The 15335-nt window shown below is 42.1% G+C and overlaps 1 protein-coding gene across 2 annotated transcripts; it reads left to right on the top strand.

Moving 5' to 3' along the window:
• Positions 1 to 1160: 1160 nt before the first annotated feature.
• On the top strand, positions 1161 to 15167 carry SQOR (sulfide quinone oxidoreductase). Of its 2 annotated transcripts, none has more exons than XM_057396695.1 (9): positions 1161 to 1181; positions 7520 to 7771; positions 8114 to 8284; positions 8805 to 8858; positions 10418 to 10612; positions 11510 to 11719; positions 12233 to 12412; positions 13206 to 13273; positions 14167 to 14303. In XM_057396695.1, the coding sequence occupies exons 2-8, from the start codon at positions 7538 to 7540 to the stop codon at positions 13245 to 13247; spliced, it is 1086 nt and encodes a 361-aa protein (XP_057252678.1). In that variant the 5' UTR covers positions 1161 to 1181; positions 7520 to 7537; the 3' UTR covers positions 13248 to 13273; positions 14167 to 14303. The 2 variants fall into 2 exon arrangements, with proteins under 2 accessions (XP_057252678.1, XP_057252670.1); XM_057396687.1 differs by lacking the exon at positions 1161 to 1181 and adding an exon at positions 14719 to 15167 and having other exon boundaries at positions 12233 to 12416; positions 14167 to 14345.
• The last annotated feature ends 168 nt before the right edge of the window (positions 15168 to 15335 follow it).

The raw sequence follows: 15335 nt of genomic DNA, 5'->3' as shown, positions 1-15335 counted from the left end.
CCCCCAGCCCCCCCCCCCCCCCCCCCCCGTATGTCTTCAAAACAGACCTTTGTGATACCAGCACAGCCAAGAACTCTTATGATCTGACAAATACAATTTTTCAAATATTCTCCCTGTAGCTGATAGAACTAAAACTAGAGCTGGGAAGAACAGCTTTATTCTTTCTGCCTGACAGTGTCACAACAGTGCCAATGTAAAAGTTTTAACCACTGTCCGCCAGGCAGGAGGTGTTGTCAGCCATGGTCCCAGAGGGTTATGAGTTAAGTCCATGATTTAAGTGTTATTCATGACATGTAGCTTTAAAGTACAGATGTTGGCACTGCCTGATAACGCAGTATTTCCTTTTCTTTTACACCTATCTATCTGTTCGTCTCTGTGGTGTCAACTCATGGGGTTTAGGAGAGGAAACAGAGCAACACCCTGCTTGGCAATCAGAACAGTTGCAACAAATGTATTCAGCTTTTACAAACTTGCAACTCAATGAAGCAAATAATTTAAAGCTTGATAAAGAGTAATTTCAAATGTGTACATATGCAAATACAATAGTCTCTAAAGAAGTCATTCGCAGAAGTAGTTAATTTTGCACTGTCATTCATGTTAAGATCCAAGACAAGATAAATCTGATCTATTTTGTTTGATATGCTGCAATGAAAATACATCCCAGCACTGCTGTGAAAACAGGACCATCGGTACATGTGCTGGTCAGCAAAACACTATCTGGAAATCAGTGATAGAGTTTATTGCCTTGATGAGCAAGCCTTCTGTCACCTGGGATTCACATAAAAAGTAATATCCCTCTATATTAAATACGACCTGTCAGAGAAAGAACAGAACAATAAATATGAACTCTTTTCTACCCCACTGCCTGATGTAGAACCTTTTTGGTGTTCCTACCTCTTCAGTGCTCAGCTGAATTTGCTGGTTTCTCAGTCTTTAAACCAGTAAAAGTCATGTTGATACACCATGTATTTTTTGTTCTGGTTTGCTTCTGCTGCTACTGGGTTTCTTTTATTTTACTTCTGCTTCTTTTTGTTGGCCTTGCAGATGCTGTTATTTAGAGATATGCCAGAGGAAGTGTATCTCCCAAGGAAAAATACCAAAGATGATGTGAAGCAATTACTGCTTTCCTTCTGCATCACCCAGTGTTACTAGAATTCATTTGAAATTGTGATTACTATCAGGTAGGCACTTTCAGGGAAGAATAATCCCCATTCTGGAGAACTTGCAACCTAAGCCTAGGCAGACTTGTAGATGATGCCCTGTGGAAGGGTCAGTATTTAATGTGCCAGGAGGTGGATGCTCCAGGCTTCCCAGGAATGATTAATCTTTAGGATTGCTGCTTGCAGGTAACCTGGTAATGTTCATGTGTCGAGTATCAGCTGTCCAGATTTAGGATTGGAGTTAAAGCTCATTTCAAAACGTACAGCAGCACATGTGTTAGGATTTTGGTTTCAGAGGCACTCAGAAATGAGAAATGAGACAGCATTAGACTGAGAGGGGGGGGTTATTTCTGTGGCAGTGCTTTCATGTAGAATAATGCTGTATGAATCTTCTGTGGAACTAATGTAGGGTGTGCCAAGCCTTATGCAAGCTGTGGAGGGGGGGAAATTTGTTTTGGCAGTCTTTTGACCTTTGGCTTTCTTACTTTTATGATGTTTACACATTTTAGCCTGGTGTAGCTATTTCTAAGTAGCTGTGGGAAGTGTTACTGAAACCTCACATACGTGTATGGAGCTACTAAATACTGGGAAGTGCCTCAGAGGGTGATTTGTCTCCTGTCAAAATTAATGATATCTTTTGGCTAAACCTGCTTCTTGGACTTTATATATTTTTGTGAGAATAGCCACTGACAGGGAATGAGTGCAGGTTTTTACAAACAGGCAGTGTGAATCATTGTAATTCAGTGCTGTGGGCTTATCTCCAGCACCCTCAGTACCTGTCAGGGAAGGGAATGTCTGTGATAAGAGTAAATTGTCAGGCTTGACTTTATGATTCTTGGCCTTCAGCTGTAAGCTGAGAAAAGCAACTGCCACTTCTTTTCTACAAATAGAAGCTCAAAGTAACACAGAGCACAAGCAGGCTGAGAGTACTGGCCTGTTCATGACTGGCTGGCCATGAAGAGCAGCAACATGCTTCTGCTGAAGTAATGGCAGCTGCGGAGTTGGGACACAGAAGCCGTTCTTGTTAGGAAATGCCAGGTGTGATGCAGCCTGACAGGGTGTGCCAGGGCCTGACAGGGAAACTGCTCTCCCAGTAGGCACCCTGTAGAATGTGTAGTTCCTTTCTGCATCTTGCGTTGTGTGCAGACAGGGGAACAGCCTTGTGGTATCTTCCCATTTGACTCAACGTATTTCCCCCATTCTATATAGCTGTCCACACTCTGCTGTGTATCTGTTGAGCAGTTTTACCTGTGCAGGCACTTTTTGCCAAGAGGGAAGATTGAGCCTGAGAAGGAAGTGGCCTGACATGTGGTACGGATCTGTTGGTCATTTGGTGCAAACAAGTTGGCACAAGTAATTTTGTAAGTTACTCTCAGCACTAATCTTCACATGACTTTTTTTTGCCTTTATGAACATGATTTAGTGGATTAACAGCTGTTCTTACTTCACACTATCACCGTGCCATATATCAAAAGCCCAGTAAAGTTTTCAGGGGAAACATTTTAAAGTTTGGCTCAGCAGTGGGCTGCAATTGGGTGAACAGACACAAGAGGTGGCAGCCCTGCTCTCTGCAACTGAAAGGCTTCTTTCTCCATGTATCCGGGTGAGTTACATCCTGAGTTCAGCTTAGGACTCCAATACTTTGACTTATTTTTCTTTCTTAGTAGTTCATGTATTTTAATGCGATGGGAGTCCACACTTCAGGCTGATGTTTGAGATAGCAAGCTGGAATGGCAGTTGGGTTAGAGATGCAAGGACATTTAGGGGAAGAAAGAAGACTAACCTGAGCCCACGGGCAAGGTTGCTGCGGTGCTGAAACGTGTCAGCCCTCGGTGGGGGGCGGTAACGGGAGGTCAGGTGCCTCAACGTGAGCGGCACGGCGCAGCATGGCCCGGCCGGGCCCTGCCCTTTGGCCCGCTGGGCGGACGGGCGGCACCTGCTGCCGCCGGGCTCCGCCCCGCCGCTCTCGGTGACAGTACTCGCCGCTTGTATCGCGCACGGGGCGGCGGCGCGCTCCTTCCCCCCGCTCTGCTTCTCGGCGGCCGGCGCAACAGGCAGGCAAGTGCGGGTGCGGCCGCTGCAGGGCCGCAGCTCGGGGCCGGCGAGCGGGACGAAGAGGGCGGCGGCCATCGGCCGCGGGACGGGAGGCCGCTGTACCGTGCTTGCGGGCAGACTGCCGGCCTCGGCTCTGCGCCTCCAGCAGCGGCCGCGGCAGCGCCCCGGCTGCGGGGCTCCTGGGGGCCCGGTGCGGCGGGTCGCGGGTGCACGGAGTCCTGTCGCTGTTCCCAGCTGTTGCGTCCCCTGCAGCAGCGGGCGCTGCTCCGTGCGGGACCTCACCGTGGGTGTAGAGCCTGATTCAGCGAAAGGCAGCGCCCGCCGGGGCTGCGCTCGCCGCCCCTCGGGATGTCCGACGCGGCCGCAGCCGCAGGGCAGGAAGCCCCGGGCGCGCTACCCGCGGTGAGCCCGGGGGCTGCTGGCGGCTGCGAGCCCGGTGTGAAACGTGTGCGGAGCTTCGGTGCGGGAAAGCAAGCTGCTGCCGGCCCCTAGCGCGCTGGGGCTGCCGAGTGTTTGTGCAGGGTGGACTATTGAAACTTACCTGCGGCCGGCTGTTCAGGGGGAGTTGTAGTGATCTTTATTCTTGTTAGTAAGACTTTGGTAACTTTGTTCTAACTCCTTGCAATAGATCGTTCATAAACTGGCTCGGTGAAGTAGTCAGTCTTGGGAGCTGAGCATACGATAGATACACGAAGTGTTGTGCTTCAGTTAAATGTTTGTTCAGGCACTAGAACTTGTGCCTCTCAAGGATATTTGAATGTATAGACCTGGCAAGAGAATGGCCTGTAACACTTGGTGTTCTGCATGTGTCCCTTGGATCTGAGGATGTTCTGTGACACCTCGTCTGTAGGTAACACTGCAAAATGAAGTGTGACAAAGTGCCTTCCATGTTAGGTCAGCTAGTGGGCATAGTGAGTACATGAGAGAAGAGATGGAATTTTGGTGCTTGTAATGCACCACTTCTTTTGTGATTTGTCAGTATCCTATTTCTGAGTTGTCCCTGTCTTTATTGTATAGGTGCTGATTTTTATTTACTTGTGGCTGTTAATACACAGAGAGCTGTAGCCAAAGATAACCTTTACACTTTGAGCTTGTTTATGGGCTGGATGAGGAACACTTACCCCGTTCTGTTGAATCTGCTGTTTTCTTTGATTGGAATTGGATAAAGTACACAAAAATATGGAATTGTAATGTAGTATCTAACCAGGTTGTTTTCAGCAAGGTTCTTCTTTAAAGAAAAGCTTAAAAGAAGTTGGTAAACAATTAATTTCCTCTGTGATGATTGTAGAAGCGTCATTAATTTATTTTTATGAACAGCATAATGAAGGTAGTTCCTATGGTTTGTTTTCTCAGTCTCTCAAAGGGATTTAATCTGCTAACACTGGAAAACAATGTTTTTTTTTAACTGAAAAGTCACTATATTTATGTTTGTGCCACCTTAACCCGCTCAATGGCATTCAAACACCAAATAATACTGAGCTCTCCTTGTCAGTCTTAACTGATTCTTTTTTAAGTGCACTTTCTTCAGACTTACTGTAAAAGCATGCAAACAAGTAGCCTTGGAAGAAAAGGGATTTATGAATAGAGATGTGACAGTTGCTGACTACCTGCAAGCTAAGTCTGATTTTTAAAGAAACCAAAAAAAAAGTTTTTAAAGAAGGAAGAGGGGGAGAGCTTTGCCGTGCTGCCTGCCCTAGTAGAGATGACATTTTTTTGTCCATTAACTGTGAGTCACATCACCCTGGGTTTTATGTGGTGTGAGGTGAGTTGTGCTGCAGTAGCATTACACAAGCTGCTGATGCTGTAATAAACCACTGTGACTTGAAAGCATTTGTGAACCAAACTTGACCTGATGACAGACCTAGTTTTAAATGGCAGAATTCAGGCGATGCAGAGCCCTCACTGAGGCAGAGGAGTGTATTGTAGGCTTTACCTTTCTAGGCAGTGCTCTAAGACTTGTGTACGGATCTCCGTTATGTATGTGGTTTCATGCTATATGAGGCTAATATCAATTGTGCATAATTTAAAGGATGGTGAATGTGTGCTCTGTGTTGTCTTGTACAAGCTTAAGATTTCAGCTCAGTTCAGTAGGCTAACTACGTATCTTCCCCTTTACCTTAATTTTTGTTCTGTTCCTTTATCTCTAGTGTTCAAAGTGGAGGGTTTATGTGTTGCTGACTGACTTGATCATATAGCTGCTGTCTAGCTTAGGAGTTTAATATGAAGGATTTTGCTGTTGTCTTTTTTTTAAGATAGCTGTCTACAAATGACACTTGGGTTTGTTTCTGTATACTCTGAAACAACTTAGAAGCAATGTAATACTGTATTCTGATCAATTTGACTGCTGTTAGTTAAGGGGTACATCTTGTGTATGCTTACAAGCATGCTTACTTACTTACTTACTCTGACCAAAATATATTTGGTCAGAGAAGACAATTATTCCTTAGTTTCCATTACAAAAATGGAGTCTTGTTCTCTTGGTCTGGACGTGCTTTGTGTTGGGAGCCAGCGGGCTCTGAGCCTGCTTAATTAAACCTGAAGCAAAATCTTGCATTCATGGGCTTCCAGAAACAGGGTGTTCTTCTTAAAACTGTCTCACAAATGGAAGTTGCAAAACTTGCTCTTCACAGTTCATCTCTCTCTGACTTGGAGAAAGCAGGACGTATATCTGTCAGGTAGCTCTTATTTCTAGGGTAGAACAGCTTCCTCCCTTGCTTGAGCTGCCTGTCCACATCTTCATATAACTGCCTGCTCCAGATAGCTGATAAAGAGGCTTCCAAAGGGAAACTAACTTATTCTAGAGCTGGAAGGTTTATTTTGAATGAGGAGGGGTTGAGAAGAATATGTTCATCTCCAGAAGTTCCTGTAAAACAAAATGATTAAAACTGTTCTTACAATGTACACCTGAGATTTGACCTTTCTATCCCAAATTAATTGTACCATGGGGATTTATAATGGGACTTCATAAAACGTTGGGGGTATACAGAGACGAGAAAAGTTCAGATAGCACGTGAAGGTGCAGAATGAATTGCATCAGCATGACTGCATTTAGCACAGTGGAGAATTTTTGAAGCTTACTTTGGAAGATTTTTTTGAAAACATTTGAGGTTTCTAGCTTAGTTTTCAAACTCAGTCATGAGTAACAGAAGTGAGTTCTTATTTCAGGTGAAAGCTGGAATTCTTGCCTCAAGGGACTAAACAAAGGGGAGCAGGTATAGAACACAGGAAAGTCTTGACATAAGTTGCTTTTCAGGTTACAGTGCTTACTCATTCTTTATTGACAATAAGGAACTGTATGAAAATGACTTTATACCTGTTTTATCACTGAAAAGCTAAAAACTGATAGCGTGTGCGAACAATGGATTTAGATCAGGAAAAGTTCTTGTCCACTCTACCAGAGGGAGGGAAACGTGGGTTAATCCTGACTGTCTTCAAGACAACACAGTTGCATATCCAGTGTTACAGTTGTCAAGATAAATTATGCTTTTAGGGTTCTGGCTCTCACTTTTCGGGTGAGAGGCTGCTGCTGTAGCAGCATGGGTTTCTGACATTTGTTTTCAGCTACTTTACTGATGTAAAAGCTAAGAGGTCATTTTGGATAGAGAACTAAGTATTTTGGGTGTATTCAAGGATCCCAGATTTAGGAAGATGTAAACTTTTGTTTCATTGAACTTTGTTTTCTTATCGAGCTTAAGGGTCACTGTTTCTCTTGCAAGAATAGACTAACATGTGTGCCCTTGCTTAAAGGACCACAGAACTTGGCTCACACACCTGAGAGGTCTGTCGGTCTGTCTGAAGTGTGCATATGCTGGTACACCCTAATATTAAAGTAGGAATGTAATGGTGTGTTTGCCTGATGCCTTGCAGCTAGTGGAACAGCACTCAGTATGTCCACACGACTACTTGGTTCACTGTTTTGATGATCTATAACACCTAGCAAAATCTTCTTCCTTTTTGTGGCGCTCGTATCTGCAGGATTGTAATATTACAGCTGGAGTTATGGCACATGCGTTGCCTCCGATGCAGGATCGGATACACCTTCCTGCCACAATAACAAGAAAATGTTCTTATGCTTTGTTAGGATTCATTTGCTTTTATGAAATTTCAGTTTCATTGCAGAGGCAATGATTGACCTTTTTTTCTCTTTTTTTTTCTCCCCCAAATTGATTACAGTCCATTTCCAAGTAAGTGGTTTGGCTGCAACAAAGGTTGAGCATTATAATTATTGCCCTGAAGACTAATCCAGGCATATAAATAAATTCCATCTTCTGTAATTGTTATTGGTGTCTTTCCTTATCTTGTAGCTTCCTGCTTACTGGAAGATGTCAGCAGTTGGAATAGTGTCCTCCTGTTCCTGTCTCCGTCCTAGTGTATGGCTGCTGAAACCAGGAATCCAGAAGGCAAGCTCCTTTGGCTTACATACGGCAGCCAGGTATGCTGCCAAGGATTACTATGAAGTACTTGTGTTGGGTGGAGGTGCTGGTGGAATCGCCATGAGTGCTCGTATGAAGAGGAAAGTAGGGGCAGAAAATGTGGCTGTTGTTGAACCAAGTAAGGTGAGTCTTCCTCTGCTGTCTAGCATTAAAAAGATAAGCATGTTACATATGTGATCAGATTGGTCTGATTCTCATCCTTCTCCAACCAGACACATTTTTAACTGTGGAGAGGAAGCTCACTGGCCAGCTTTAAAAAGGCTTCATGTTATATTTGTTGCTCCATGTTGGAAGTGCATGCATCCTTTCAGCTTTGCAATGCAAAACTCACGGTCATTTCTTCAGCTTCCTTTGTTAAGTATAATACAATGTGAAGAGCACATTGTTTCCTATTTGGAGTAACGTGCCTTCACCTTGCAGTCCCTTTAAACAGTTCTTACATGTGCATTTGAACATTTCTTTCAGACTCATTACTATCAGCCACTGTGGACCCTGGTTGGTGGTGGTGCAAAGCAGCTAGCAACTTCTGCGCGTCCAACAGGAAGCGTAATGCCGGCAGGTGTTGAGTGGATCCAGTCTCGAGTTACAGCATTAGATCCAGATAAGAACTGTGTCTATGTGGAGAATGGCAGCAAGGTAACATGTAAAAAAAAAAGTTAGTCTCTTATCCTATGTCATGAGTTGTCTGTCCACCTCCTGCAGATCCCCTTGCAACTGCCTATTGAGTAAGGCCTTCCCCCAGCATCTAGAAGGCCAGGAAATCGCACTTCGTGTTATCAGAAGTACTTAATCCTAAAATATGTTTCTAAAAAAAAAATAAAAAAATGTTATAGATAACTGCATTAGAATCAACGTAAAATATCATTATTGTGAGTCTTTTCCTTGCCTATAGGTGAGCCGAACACAAAAGAGAGAATATTTTGCTCCGAACACTTGGTTTTATGTATAACATAGACTCTGTAACTCATAATGCAGTTAGCATTTTAACTATAAAAATAGTTATAGAGCTTAACATTTATGTTACTAATGCTCTTTGTGTATCCTTCCCTTATGGCTCTGTTGCTGTCATATAACTTCAACTTGCTCTGAGGTACTTTTGTTTCTTTTTCTAAGATGTGTTTTGGTTTTTTGTTGTTTGTTTTTTTCTTTCTGCTAGATATCTTACAAGTACCTGATAATTGCCCTTGGGATTAGTCTGCATTATGAAAAGGTATTTGTCTTACAGTCATGTTTTTTCTAGTTTTAATGGCATCACATACCCCTATGAGTCGCTAAAGTAAAGGGCTTTTCAATACACTTTTTTTTACTGCAAGATAGTGAATGCTAACATGAATTAAAGAGCCAGGAGACAGCCTAATGACTTTGCTCCTTCCACAGATGTCTCTCTAATAACCTGAATTGCCCTTCCAAAGGTCTTTTAAGACATCTTTGTTGCATCTCTAGCAATATCAGCAGACAGGACAACAAGTTCAATCTAGAATTTAAAGGCAGCCTGTAATAATGAGTATGATGACTGTAGTCCGAAGCATCTATAATGTCAACTGAAGTGAGAAACCGATAGCAGTCAGTAAAATCTGTCCTACAGAATTAGTTTGGCTCACCCTCATCTTTCTTAAAAGATACACTTCAAAAGGAACTGGCTGAGTTATCATGCTTGTGATTAAATAGGCCCTTGGGCCCTTCCTGTCTATTAGGTTTCCTGTACACTTTATGCACTCAGGAAAATGTTAATACCATTGTATGGCACAAGAATGACCATGGACATAGATAGGAAGAGGAAAACACAAAGGCAAGATGTTTGAGTGATTTAACTCTCATGGTTTTAACCTGAGCTGAATATGATGTAGTACTGATAATGTATTTGATTATCTCTTTGAAAAGCTCCCAAGGCACATGTAAAGCAAGAGCTAGTCTTAGTTAATCGGATGTGGTGATCTAGAATTTATCTGGTGATTAGGTCAGTGGAGTTGAGAGGCTTCATTGTGTTCAGTGATCCTCTCAGTCTTCACAGGTATCTCTTGAGTACAACCTGATAAAACTATATCCAGTATTCAGTAGTAGAAGTAATCACCATTAGTTTGTTGTGAATAAAATTCACAGTAACGGGTTTATGTGGCTTTAAAATGAAAGTGGCCAGTGTAAGAAGAGAGATGGTTTCTCTTCCTTGTCTTCACCGACAGCACACTTCCTGGGGTCGACTGTAACTTCCCAAACACACTGCAGTGCATGTAACATGACTCTGTCTCATAGAATTTCTGCAATCATTATTTTGAAATGAGGATGACTCCCTTTCTAACAAGCAGCTGCTCCACTGTAGTAGGAGTAATAGGGAAATAACTAATGGAGACAGTTAAAACCCTAGGAAATACAGGTATCTGCAACTGAATATGGAAAAGTCTTGTTCAGCTGATAAATTTTCATGATGCCTTTTTTTTTTTTACACACAATTTTTACTTACAGTGATTTGACAGTGACTTTATATACTCTTACTCTGAATTTCATGCAGTAGTCTACAAAAACATGGGTCTGGGTTTGCACTGAACTCTTAATGCCACAAATGCTGCAGATCAGTATCATTTCAGTAAATGTTGCATCTACTGAATCATCTACTAAATTCTAATGGAAATACCTGTTTGATTGATTCTTTTGAAAAATGCCAACTAGCAAGTATGTATGGGCTTTCTTTTTGCTAGAGGCTTCTTAAATAGCTGTTTCTTAAGCCTTGATGATGATGACAAAATTCTGCAATCCATAATTTCATTTTCTTAGATCAAAGGCTTGCCTGAAGGTTTTCATCACCCTAAAATAGGTTCCAATTATTCACTGGATACAGTAGAGAAAACATGGAAAGCTGTACAAGATTTTAAGGAGGGAAATGCTATCTTCACTTTTCCAAACACTCCAGTGAAGTGTGCAGGGGCTCCTCAGAAGATCATGTATTTATCAGAGGCCTACTGGAGGAAAGTAAGTATTTTACTCTTTCTGCCATTGCTTGTTCCCACAGTTGGAATCCAGGCTTGTTCTAAGGGGTTCATATTGTCTTTAAAATAAAGGAAGAACACACAGGGGGAATGTGACACAGGATTATTAAAGTGACTGAGTTGCTTTTTCTATCAGTAAGGTACAATAAATGCAGGAAACTGAACCATACATAAATATTTAGCATATGTTTAATACTGGAGAAGCTTCTAGAATTCAGAATCCATAAGCAAAGAACTGTTCGCCTTACTTCTGGTGAGCTACAGATACAACTGTTCTCGGCCTCATTTATAACTTCAGTTGGTGCCTTAAACGCTGGCTGGGATTATGTAATTCTTAGCACTTTAATACCTGTTGCCATTTGTCTTTCTGCTAGTCTGAAAATGGCTTTGCTTGCTCCTCATGGTGCGCTGTATCCGCATCAGGAGGAGTCTTAGCCACGCTGTCAGAGCAAGCTTAGTGTAGATAGAAGACAGCTTCAAGTGCAAGTGTCAGGCTTCAGACGTGTTTAAGTTTCCTGAGCTATCTACTGAATAATGCATAGAAGTGGAGATTTCAGAAAGCTCTGTAATGCTAAGCAGTGACACATGCTGACCCTGCATACAGCAGTTCCTCAGTGAATTGCAGCCACCTCCTCTCACAGCAATTTGGGGGGGGGGTGTGTCTTCAGTACTTCACTCAGAAAAGGCAAAGATTATCTTGTCTAGCTTCTAACATGGCATGAACCATCTGTGTCTGAGAGTTTTAACGTTAATGCTTCATTAATAATTGAACTGTATTAATAGTTCTATCAGCTCTTCAGTAGCGCAGCACAGTTCTTTTGTCTCTGCTAGCTTATCTCAGTTTCTTAATAGAAAAGGCTAATTTGATCTCTCTGTGCAGACAGGAAAACGGTCCAAAGCAAACATAATGTTCAACACTTCACTTGGTGTCATTTTTGGTGTTAAGAAGTATGCTGATGCATTGCTTGAAATAATAAAGGAGAGGGACATCACTGTTAACTATAAACGCAATCTCATAGAAGTTCGAGCAGACAAGCAGGAAGCTGTGTTTGAAAACCTGGAGAAGCCTGGAGTGACTGAAGTTTATCAGGTCAGGAGCTTTCAGAACTCTAGTTTGGTCCTGTTTGGTTTCCTTGTCTTCTGTAACATAACTGCCACACTATCTACACATACTGCCCACTTCCTTGTATACTGCCATTCCCTCCTGAGAGTACCACCTATAACTTTAGTAGAGGATTAAAAAGTTTGAAACTGAGGTGGAGGGAAGGAAAAAAATACTTAATAAAACATGGCTGGAGTCCTGTCACCTTGTTAGTATAACTTGGTAGTAGTGTCCTAGAGGCATATAGAGGCAGGAAATTGGTGTTTTATAAATGGAGTTGCCTGATGAGGTTCATGTAAAAAAAAAAAAAAAGGTGCACTTCAAATTTGCAGACAAATTTTCATTCTATGTACTAAAAAAAACCCAACCAATAAACACCCACAAACCAACCCCCCCCCCCCCAAAAAAAAAGCCCTTTTCACACTGCTTATTGCCTCATATGAACACAGGTACGATGTGCTGTGATAAACTAGCTGTTGAGTGCCTTTTCTTTCTCTCTAGTATGAAATGCTTCATGTCACACCCCCCATGGGGCCACCTGATGTACTTGTCAACAGTTGTGTCTCGGATGAAGTTGGCTGGGTGGATGTAGATAAGGAAACTCTACAACATAAAAAGTACCCTAATGTGTTTGGCATTGGAGACTGCACCAACCTTCCAACTTCCAAAACTGCTGCAGCCGTAGGTGAAGTTGCACACGTGTGTGTTTGTGTGTAATGAGAAGTAGGGGAGTGACAGTGAGTTTTTTTTTTTAGTTTCTTACTCCCGAGGGCTTGACTTCAGCTATTTTGAGCTTTGTAAAAGACCCGTGTCTCCTGAAATACTGAACTAATGGCATTTTCTGTGTCTGCAGAATGGCATGAAACGAGCACACTGCTCTTGCATTCCGTCACCCCTCAGTAACAAAACTTTCTGCTCTATCTTAGCAGCTCATTCATACGTGTCAGCAAACCGATAAGTCACTGTTGAAGAATCGCATGTTCTGTACTTGTGGCCACAGGGTCCAATATAAAACACTTTTGGCATACAGTCTCATAACTAAAAAACTGAAAGGAAGGTTATCAGTATATTCCTCATGTAACCTGAAGAATGCTATAGTCAACTATTCCAGCAAATGGGTCTAGAGTACCTTCCTTCCAGTACTCAAAATGAAACAAAACTCTGTGTGCCAGAGCCTTAGTGCTGGGGAATATTGAGCAAGTATAATTTCATATAGGAGAATGGCCATAGACTAAAACCATATAGCTAAAGTGTTACTGAGCTTTGGCAGGTTGGAAACAGTGAGGCTAAAGCATTATTCCAGGTTTTTGGTTTTTCTTACCTGGGACTGTGGACTTTCCAAACTGATTTGACATGCACATTCAATTCCAGCTGAATTGCCCAACAAAATGCCTGGCTGACAGTGTTTGCTCTAGTAATGGCAATAATTGCTGCCTGAAACAAAACTCTAATACACTTTTGTATCGTTTTGTAGCTGCCCAGTCTGGAGTGCTTGACAGAACTATTTCCCTGGTAATGAAGAACCAGTTGCCAACTAAAAAGGTACCTACAGATCTTGTGTTAGGGAAGTTGTCTTAAATGTTTTCTCCATTCTCATGCAGGAAGTCTTGCAAGCAGCTAAGGGTGTGAACCAGAAGGCAGGAAGGGGGTGCTAAATGCTGTATAATAGTAATTTAGTTGCACAATTCATATTCTTGATACTGCCATTAAAAATATTCTCTATTAAATTCCCTGGCTTCTCAGTTGAAAGAAGTTTAAACACAGATCAGTCTGGGTTCTTCACCAATGCAGGAGACTTACTTAGAGTAAAACGTGACTGCTATAATGCCTGCTCCAGGAAAACCCTTGGAGATGTGCTATTTCTGTACAATGTTGAAACTGGCCTCCCCTGCACAGAATAGGATCTCTTAAGGAGTTAAATTGAAGGTTTTGTACTACAGATGTTAAGCCTGTAACTACGTTCAGATTTCTCTTTGAGACTTGGGTTTCATTTTACCTATGGCTTCTGAATTAATACTCCTTGGGGTACTAACCTGAATATCATTAACCATAGTCCTGCCATCCTCTGGAAATTCTTGTAGCTAGATTCAAGGTCCTGTTTACACACTACCTGTTAAAACCAGCACCACCTCTCATCCTGATCTACTGCTCACCTGTTCTTCTGGTTACAAAAACCAATACAAAAAGCCCTCTTCTAGGTCAGTTCTGATTTTACCCATGTTAAGCAAATCTACATTTGAAATAACATGGCTTAGTATTATGGTTATTAAACCACAATTGGCTTAGCAGCCTCCCAAATTTGCTGATATTAATGCTACACATACAGAAACCTCCAAGCAACTTATTTTGAAATATGAATGCTAACCATCTGGATTGTAATACCTTGGCATTTAGACTTTGCTCAGGGTAATGAACAGGGGTGTTCTTCATTGCAGTACGATGGATATACTTCCTGCCCGCTAGTAACAGGCTACAACAAGGTGATTCTAGCAGAATTTGACTACAATGCTCAGCCATTGGAGACCTTTCCCCTTGACCAGAGTAAGGAGAGAGTAACCATGTACCATATGAAAGCTGATATGATGCCTTTTCTCTATTGGAATGCACTACTCAAGTAAGTATTTGAATCCTGAACAGGTAGAGCTGCTGTGATTATTCGGGTAAAGCCCAAGTACAGATACCTGTTCTGGCTTAGTTCCTTGCTGGAAAAGAAGTCGGTAACTGTGACTAAGGCCTCATTTTCTGAGTATTTGGGGCACTTTGCTAGTAACAAGGCTTTGTTACCAGACAAGGGTTGAATTGCACAGACTGGCAGCCCATGCAAAATGAAAACCTCACTGAAACACAGGTTCTCCAAAACAAACTCCCAGCACTCACCTCTTAGCAAGTATAGGATCTTTTGGGAGTAAACCAGAAAACACTCCCCCCCACACTCTACTTTGATAGTACATACATGAATTTGACGAAGGAACTTTCTCCATTTCTAGGGGATACTGGGGAGGACCAGCTCCTATCAGGAAGCTTATGCATCTGGGCTTCAAGTAACTGCTGCCTGGTCAGTCCTTTTTCAAGGGCTGTTCTCACAGTGGATCAGTACACAGCTTCCCTCTTGGGCCACCTCGTACTGTTTTCCTAAATCAAGCTTTTGTCCTAAAGTCACTTCTTCCCTTACTAGGGGTTAAGCCTTCATATTCTTTCACTGCTTTTCTAAATAAACCAAGGCCTTAAACTACTTCTCTACACAGACAGGAATATGAACTTGCCTCAAGCTGCTGAGCACTACTGAAATTGTCTGGAGACATCAGTAATTTTAAAGCTGTTGTATATCTAAGATCTTTTCCAACTTTAAACTGAATTGTCTGCATTCAAGATCAATGTGTACACTGAATTTAACAGAATTTAATGCTAGTAAAATGGCCTGAAAGCAGCCTATTGTGGTCTCATGTTTGAAAAGCAAGATCAACCCACTTTCTTCAGCAAGATGATCCCCAATTAGTTGGATCAGAAATTAATGCAGGTTAATTGAAGGGAAGAATTTACATTAAGTATATACAGGTAAATACGTAGGTACACACTATGATGTTTTGCTGTCACAAACTAATAA

Source organism: Pezoporus wallicus, unplaced genomic scaffold (assembly GCF_028554395.1).
Source record: "Pezoporus wallicus isolate ANWC-B61680 ecotype Strahan unplaced genomic scaffold, APGP_CSIRO_Pwel_v1 contig_3952, whole genome shotgun sequence".
Classification (NCBI taxonomy): domain Eukaryota; kingdom Metazoa; phylum Chordata; class Aves; order Psittaciformes; family Psittacidae; genus Pezoporus; species Pezoporus wallicus.
The sequence above is the reverse complement of the archived record's forward strand: the minus strand, read 5'-3'. Positions and strand labels throughout refer to the sequence as shown.

What these genes read in the sequence shown, in the direction of transcription:
- SQOR (XM_057396687.1), top strand. Translation starts at nt 7,538, where the DNA reads ATGTCAGCAGTTGGAATAGTGTCCTCCTGTTCCTGTCTCCGTCCTAGT. An exon ending in CTGTTGTTGAACCAAGTAAG is followed by an intron (nt 7,772 to 8,113) that starts GTGAGTCTTCCT and finishes CATTTCTTTCAG; the next exon opens with ACTCATTACTATCAGCCACT. An exon ending in TATTGGAATGCACTACTCAA is followed by an intron (nt 14,346 to 14,718) that starts GTAAGTATTTGA and finishes CTCCATTTCTAG; the next exon opens with GGGATACTGGGGAGGACCAG.